A 9,059-nucleotide genomic window follows, 5' to 3' on the forward strand; every position below is an offset into this window, starting at 1 on the left:
TTATATGATTTTCTTAAATTATTAATGATGTCGGCGTGTCCGTGTCGTGTTTGTGTCTATATCCATGCTTCATAGATTGTGATCAACATACTCGAAAACAATCAATAAGTAGATAGACAAGGGTGGCAAAAAGAGCTCGACCAGTCAAATTACCTTTTATGACCCGTTATTTTTGACAGGTTATGCTAAGGTTTTGAGTTCATCCCTTTAGTTGGTATGTCCGGTTTAACATGCTGAAAAAGCGAAGTAGGGCAGGCTGGCTTGCAAACTCTTCAAGTATGGGTAGTTTAATCCTATGTTGACTATAAATGAATTAAATGTTAGATTATGAGAGATGAGACCTCTCAAAAAGAAAAAGAGACGACTCATATAATACATTATATTGTAAGATTTTGGATAGAAATGTGTATATCTCTCTTGTAGTTTTAAAGTATTAGTATAATTGTATGTTGTTGATCTCAATGCCTTAACTATTTTGAACATACGAGCTTATAAAACATATCTACTTTAATGATATAAGCTTATAATATATAAGTTATGTACTATAAAATGAAAATGGTTATGTCAAACATAACCTATAACATATTGTTAGATTTGTGGGAAAAAAAAATTGACATAGAAAAAATTATCATTCTTCGATAGATCAAGAAGAAAAGTTATTGGCCAGGGTTTAAAAAAGAGATAAATATATATGACCTATACAAAAATAACTTGATGTCATCTTTTTTTTCTCTTATATATAGAATTGATTATCTCGTCTACTTGTGTATTTTTTTTCTTTTTAGGAATCTAATTGTGTGTTGTTACGTTTAGCTTTACTTTTTCCTTTTAAAGATTCTTTATTTAATTTTGACAAGTCTAAGAAATGTCACTTCAATGATAAATTGATCATTAATATCATAGTTTTTAATAATAATTTCTCCTTAAATAATTTATAAATAAAAAGTTACCACTCAATTTTTTTGTCAAACCAGTACGGTGATTAGAAATTCGAATAATTAAGAAATTTGAGGTTTAAACTACAATCCTTATATATATATATCCCTCTACCAACTTAACGCTCACCTGAACAATAATTACCAATCAATATTCAACAAAAAAAAAAAGTAATATTTAGTAAACGATATTGAATTGGCCAAAATAAAATTAAGAAATAAAATATCATACTCTCCGTTAACAGGAATTTTTTCTGAAATTGTTTAAAGTTTAAACTCAAATAATTACTCCATACTATATTTACTTATACTGTTTTTAATTATTATTTAATTAATTTATATTTATTTTTTAATATTTTTTATTCCAACTCTAACAAAAAATCCTATGTAACAAGTTTTCTATATGAAGGACATTTTGTAGTGTGTAATCTTTCTTTTTATTGTATAAAAATCAAATGAGAGTCGAGAGAGGCAGCTGCCAAGTATTTAGGCACCAAAATTATTATGTTTACTTCTTATTTAGTAAAATATACATATATTTCCTTTTGACTCACTTTGGTTAATTCTATTGAAAATATATTTTTAGATAATCTTATATACGAACGAATCTTTTCAATAAAAAAATGCAAGAACAAAGACATTCAATAATTGAAAGAACATTCCATAAAAAATAATTAAAAGAACGCAACTTTACTGAATCGTCAAAGCATAAAAATCTTAGGACCGGTCATTGATATTTACACACCACTCGACAATATGTTTTTCCTTATTGCTAACAAATATGAAAAATATTTGTTAGAAAAAATAAAGTAGAAACTTTTATTTGAAATCGTAATTTTTAAATCATAAAAAAAATTAATACATACTTTCTAAGGTAATAATATTATACGAGTTTTCTTAAATTGTGTCTTCGGGTCACTTTTAGTCCATTTGCAATCATTTGAGACGTTTTTTTTAGCATAATCAAAGATTAATATCACTCTACGTAGAAATCCTTTCAAAAAAATCTTTTACATTGGTGTTATTTTTTGAATTGAAAGTGTTAGTAGCCTGTTATTAAAATATTTTTTCTTATAGTTTGAATTTAGGACCTCCAACATATTATCTTTCAGCTCAAATCAGTTAAGTTATACTTTATTTGATATCTTCTTGCATATATGGGGCAGTCTCATCCAATATAAGTGAAACAAGTTTTCTGAAATTGACTTCTCATTGTAGATGCAATTGCTCATAAAGGAAGTTATGAAAAATCAATTCTTGTAAGATGTAGTTAACATCATGTTTCCCTTTCTATTTATTGCTTTATAGTAGTAGTTGTCAAAGTGTTTTCGGTCATTGGAAATTGTTAGAGTTTGTCGTCAAAGCTCAACATATATCTAACGTAAACGTAAGAAGCAAATGTCATTTTGGATGTTAATACTTGCATAGAAATTTATGCAAGAACGCACACCACACCGAATGATCAACAAGGAAAGTTGCAGAAAGGCACATGTAAAAGCTTAGTGGGTCTCAAGATCAATCAATTAATTTATTAAAGGTTTAAGCATACTTTATTTTTTGGTACAAGGTTTATACTTTAGCCAAGCCATTGTAAAAATACTTTTTGTAGGTAGTATTTGAAAATATTCAATGTCTTTTTTTCTTTTCTTTTTTTAAGAAGGCAAAATTGAATTGATTAAAATCACAATGAGTTCTAACCAGCACAAAGAATGCTAGACTAGGATTCCTAAGGTAGCAACATACAAAGGAAAACAAAAGTTGTACCCAAAACCCTCACCCAACATACATAAAAAACCCTCAACCAACATCACAAGCTGCCACAAAAAATAACTTCAACCACCTACAATCTGTTGCTCGCACACAACCCCCAAACAACAACGTCAGGAACCAACACAACAACCAACAACCTTTGAAAAACCACTGGTAGCAATAACGATTGAAACAACAACAACCACCTTCGCGCCACAACAACAATCGATGTCACCTTAACGAATCCACCTCTGCAACAACAACAACAACCATCGCAACAATAAAATCCACCTTCACAGCAGCAACATCATCGATCCATCTCGACAAACCACCAGATAATGTAGTAGTCGAACCGGATGAAAATGTTATGATCGAACCCAGTTGTTGAACATCCACCAACACCTCCTCACGCCACCAAAAATATTCAATTTCTTGGTTTTGATCAGTGGTGTTTTGTTACAGTCACAATAAAATAAGTTCATATTAAAAAGTGGTCATGTGGAGTATTTATTTTGATGGATTAACATCAAATATTTTATGAGTGTTAGTAAAGTAGAACACATTTTCTAACACACTTTTTTATTGGTTGAAATTAAAATGGTACACATGAAATATGTAGGCTCCACATTTTTTTTTTTGTCATATTTTTTTTTTTTGGCACGTTATGTGTGGAGAAGTGGGAAATTAGGAGTCTGAACTCCGGCCTCTACACAAATTATCTATGGTAGTACTAACCGAGCTACACTTACTTATGGGACGGCTCACATATATTTAATGGAACTTATTTAAATTTGAATTGATTAATCAAAGTTTATTGTATATATAGAGTATGTTGCTAGCATAATTCATACACAATGATAAATTTCAATACGAATAAATTTTATAATGATTAAATAAAGTAACAACAATAAAAACCTTAAAAAAAAGTAACAACAATAAAAACAAGGATTAATCGTGCTTTACCCCCATGTAATATAGGTCATTTTTTGTTTTCCCTCCTGTAAAATATTCTTTTTGATTTATCCCCTTAAAAAAAAAAAAAAAAAATTGGGGGGAGGTAAATCAAAAAAAAAAAAATTACAGGGAGGTAAAGCACCATTAACCCTAAAAACAAATAGTCATATATTGCAAGAATTAATAAAAAAACAAAAAATAAAACATAGTTTTACAAGAACTAACACCAAAATTTTGACCATTTACATATTTAACCTTTATAAAAAATATAATAATCAAGCAAATGATTAAGTGGTTAATAAGTACCATTAATGATTAATTGGTCAGGAGAACATGAGTTCGATTTCTGATGGAACATTTTTCGAAAGTATTGGTTGGGGTGCAAACATTTTTTACAAATACGATATGGAGACTAACACTATAGTACCCTACCCTAGCATCATAGTATGACCCTATTAAAAAACAAAATGACGTGACTTTAGAGCCATCCTTTCGCGCAGTTTCTAACATGCTTCCAATTGGAATTTTGTTGATTGGTGGTGATATATAAGTGTCTGCTTTGCATATGCTTTCAAATGCCACTAAAATGACTAGTAGATTATTAGTAGTAGTATATAGAGAGACAAAGCACCGAAGGCATAAAAGTTGCTTATTTAATTCTTGGTCATATCTTAGTGCGCATCGATCTTCAAATTTGCAAAAGTGCTGCATGCGTGTCACTTTAATCAAAGAAGAAAAGAAAATGCGGTCTTTACATCAGACATAGTTTTCAACTTCAAGCATGTGTCCTATAATAGCACAGTAGCATTTAGGTCACATGGTAAGAGATATGTTACAGTTTAATGAGAGGTCTTTAGAAAAATTAATTTCAAATTAAAACGTTCAAATACAATCACCAAATAAAAACTCAGGTAATTATAAATGAATAACATGATATTAAATATTGAATAATGGATTTCAAAAAAATAAATTGTCTTCGTGAGCATAACTCAGTTAATAGTGACAATGCATACTATATATAGGAGCTTGAGTTTAAACTCGAGATACTCTACTTGTCATATTAAGAGATGAATGTCTAGTAGTAGGCTATTTGGAGAAAAAAATTATTATTGAATAATGGATAAGTATTTGACAAAGCTTGAGAGTACAAAGAGTATTCACCTTAGTTGATTTGAGTTCCATTTCGTCTTGTTTACATTTATCGATTCAATAGACCCTAAACAAATTTGAACATATTGTCCTCGTGAGCATAGTTCAGTTGGCAGGGACATACATTGCTATATGCAGGGGTGGGGGTTCGAACCCCGGACACCCCACTTATTCACCTTGAAAAAGGTGAATTCTAGCCACTAGACTACCTAACAAAAAAAAAATTGAACATTGAATTTAAAAACTTTTGACAACAACAACAATTAACCATTTCATCAAAATATTAATGCATAGCTGTGTTTGGGAACGATCTGTTTTCGTGTGTAGTTATTTAGTGCAAGTCTTTTCTTTTGCGGTGGTTGGGGTTTGAACCCTATACCTAACATATATTATATATTGTCCGTACCAACTGAGTTAAGCTCACGAGGACATTTAATGCAGGTCTAGTAAAAGTACATCTATTTGATGTTTATTTTTTATGCATTTGTATTGTTCGTGTGTGAATACACGAAGTTGATCACCGAAACTTGGAGATGTGGTCTTCACGCCGGATGCTTAAATTTCATATATCGGGTTGTATGTTTCTTCTCTAAGTGAAAAAGATGTTTTTGCAATGACACTTTGATTTCAAATTATGGCAGTGTGTAAGTCCATAGCAAATTAGTGAGTGAAATAATGAGTCATCTCACATGGAGGGGTGAACTCTCTAACCATAGAATTCATCTGGATAAAGTCTTTCGAGAGGTCCAAAGATACAACATGAGATTGAACCCTGAGAAAGTGTGCATGTAGAGTCTGAACATGAAAAAGTATGATATTTTATCTCATTGAAAGCGAGATCGAAGTCAATCCTTACAAATATGAGATCGTACTAGTGATCAGACCCGTGCAATCCTTATAAAGTCTTTTAGTGTAAACTAACCCGCAAGTGGGGCTTGCGGGGTGTATTAAAAACATTTTAAAAAAATTAAGCTTACCCCACAAGTGGGGGTAGCAATCTATTTATTTTTAAAAAAAAATAAAAAAAATAAAAAAAATAAAAATTCATACCCCGCAAGTGGGGGTAGCAATGTACTTAATTTTTAAATTTTTTTTAAGGTACCCCGCAAGTGGGGGTTGCAAGGTACCAGAAAATTCTGAAAAGTAGGGCATTTATGCAATTTTTTTCAAAAGTGGGGCATTTTTGTATTTTTGGAATTAAATAAGGGCAGAAAAAAAAAATTCGCATGGGAATGGTTTGAGTTATGATATGTTTGGCTAAAATTGTGGATCAGATAGCATCTTTCACTTGTCTTTTAGTGGATTTGAATTTCAAATGAAAAGATTTCCCTCCTATTCCATGAAAGCTAAATTTGGCTAAAAAAGTTATCTTTGAGTTTTTGTGATATAGGTGGATAGCTTGAAAATTTGACACTTGTCAAAATGTATCTAAAAAGTTCTCTGTAATAGTCTAATATTAAGATTAGAAATGTCCACCCTAAAGTTTAAGAAGGGAATCCATAGGCGTAACAAGATAAACCAATTTAGGTTGGTGTAGTGGTATTGGCTTGGGGTCTGAGAGTGTGCTCCTTCCAAAGGTTACGGGTACAATTCTTCCTAATGTCAATTTCGGTGGAACAATATTTAACTTCTTCAAAAAAAAAACTTTATCTTGGTTCATTACAAGATCATCCCAACACACTACCATTCTACAAGTGATTGAGGAAGGAGACACATTTTGATTTGGACTTCGGAGTATAAGGCCACATTTTCTCGGCTAAAACAAATAATCATTGTTTGTATACTTGTTAGTTATTACTCCCTCCATCCTTATATCTAAACATCCATTTAATTTTATTTTTGCCCTTAAATATAAACCACTTTTCAAATTACTAAATACATTTATTATTATTTTTCTAAACATACCCCTAATTAATACTATTATCTTGTCTTGAAATATGAAAAAGTCAAATTTAATACACATACAAACAAAGAACAATTTCATAATATTAACACACAAAACAAACACGTTAATTATACTGACAACTTTTTTTAAGAAATGTGAAAAAGACAATGAATACCTATATTAGAGAACGGATAGAGTATTCACCAAAGATATCATCACTGTCGTATTCACTATGGAGATAAGTGAAGGGTAAAAGTCGATTTTTTATCAATCAACGGGACAGTAGTTTTATTTAACAACTATTTGTGATAGACCACGTGATAAATTAGTACTATTATTGTAATAAATAAATGATTTATAGATATCTCATAAAAACTCATAAAAAAATATGATAATTATAGATTTGCAAGAATAAGAGCATTTATTATATGATTTGATTTATTTTTTTGTGTTAACCCTCTGATTCCTCGGAAAATGGATCATAGTAATTCGAAGTTCGGCTAGAAGGTAAGTAAATTTGACTAAAAATTGTTCCACCGTGGTGGAACTCATATTCCCCTTAACAATTTCTAATTTCGTGGAGCTCATTGACCACTTTAGTTCAATACTTTTGTTAAATGACTTCAAATTCTAACACTGCCAAAGTTTTTAAATAAAATTAAGGGTGCGTTTGGTTTATAAAGTTTTTAAGTAAGTAGTTGACATAACAGTACAAGACAGAACAACACAACACAAAGCAGTACAGTACAAGACAAATTTTTATGGCATTGAATAATTTTTTATTTTATACGATTTTTGGGGAACGAAATGCTATTTTAGACAACTTGTACGTGGGACAAAAAGTTGTGCAGTGGTTTGGTGAGGGACAAAAATATGAGATTTTGTCCTGTCTCTTACCTGTCATGTCCTTTATTTTTTAGCAAATCAAACGCACAACGTTAAACGATCAAATATTTGGGATTTCCTTCAAAAGAAAAATCAAATATTAGGGATTTCCCTTTTTTTTTCAAACAAAAAAAAAATTAAAGGTTTGAAATAGAGAGTAAATAAACGTCAATGTCTCCCCAAATTTGATTAATGGAGTGATTCAAACCTAGTAAAAAATGGTATACAACTATATGTTAAACTAATCAAATGATTTAATGATTTGGAGTAATTTTAATTTGGTTTACCCAATTAAAGTGCACTTAGTTAAAAAAATCCAAGAAAAAAATTCAAATAATCAGTCAAATTCCATAATAATTGAATGAATTGTCTTGAAGCACAAAATGGAAAAGAATCACATAACAATTTTGTATATTTGAAGCATCAAATTGACTGACATCCCATTTAGGCTTTTAGCTCAGCCTCAGCTTTGGGCTTCTCTTCCTCAGGCTTAGGCTTCTCTTCAGTGGCTTCAGGCTTTGCCTCTTCCTTAATCTCGGGGGCTTTCTCTTCTCCCTTGGCTTCAGCCTTCACCTCCACGGTGGCTGCTTCCTCATTGGCTTCACCCTTCACTTCAGCCTTTTCTTTATTCTATCAATAGAAATTAATCAATCATGCCTTCCAAATAAATAAGATGATGAAAAATGAAATAAATAATGTTGCAATACTAATAGATTTGTATCATCAAAGGAAATTGCTAGTTATGGCGAGAGATAACAATACCGAAAATTTCACGAATGACTATTTTATACTTAGTCATTTTTTTAACTATATGGTGTTGGATATTCAATATCGGATTTATGTGCATGAATATGATTGCTTATATAAGAATACATACCTCACTGAGCAAGGTGCCTAGAGACTTATCGTCAGAGGCCTTAACGGTCTCCTCAGCTTTGGTCTCCTTGGCTTGCTGTTCAACCTTAACCTCCTCGGTGACAGGCTCAGGGACAGGGACTGGAGCGTCACTTTCGTCGGTCCTAGGGTTGCCAGCACAGTTGCCCATTTTCAATGATTATTATTAATAAATGTACAATGTGGGAGAACAAGCCAAGTAAGTTGGTCTTGTTCTTGATTTGTTCTCCCTTTGAATCTGAGCAAAGAATGATAAAAGGATGGTTAATTCTCTACATGAGTTTTATATAGGGGTGCATTGGTTTTTTTTTGGGTGGTGAAGTTCAATATGTGGCTCGGAAAGTTTTAAGGAATTTAACGGTTGTTTTTAGTTTAATTTCTAGTTTATATTTAGTAAATGCTATTAATTGTTCATTTTTTAAACAAAGTTGAGAGGTTTGGGTTGTGTCATTCACGATCACAGCCTGGACTCTTGTCAATCCAACAATTCCTTTGGTTTTATTATTCATGACAGATATATGAAAATGATAATACCTCGTTATTTTTTTAGAAATAATATTTGAACAACCATTTTTTACAACTTTTATGACAACTTTCTTTCTCATACT

The 9,059-nt window shown here is 31.2% G+C and overlaps 1 protein-coding gene across 1 annotated transcript; it reads right to left on the reverse strand.

The window, feature by feature from the left end:
• Nucleotides 1-7,885: 7,885 nt before the first annotated feature.
• LOC11425128 (UBX domain-containing protein 4) lies at nucleotides 7,886-8,809 on the reverse strand. The gene is made up of 2 exons (XM_003593071.4): nucleotides 8,435-8,809; nucleotides 7,886-8,187 (listed from the first exon to the last, which is right to left on the reverse strand). The coding sequence occupies exons 1-2, from the start codon at nucleotides 8,600-8,602 to the stop codon at nucleotides 8,002-8,004; spliced, it is 354 nt and encodes a 117-aa protein (XP_003593119.1). The 5' UTR covers nucleotides 8,603-8,809; the 3' UTR covers nucleotides 7,886-8,001.
• Between the last annotated feature and the right edge of the window lie 250 nt (nucleotides 8,810-9,059).

This window comes from Medicago truncatula, chromosome 2 (assembly GCF_003473485.1).
Source record: "Medicago truncatula cultivar Jemalong A17 chromosome 2, MtrunA17r5.0-ANR, whole genome shotgun sequence".
In the NCBI taxonomy this organism is placed as follows: domain Eukaryota; kingdom Viridiplantae; phylum Streptophyta; class Magnoliopsida; order Fabales; family Fabaceae; genus Medicago; species Medicago truncatula.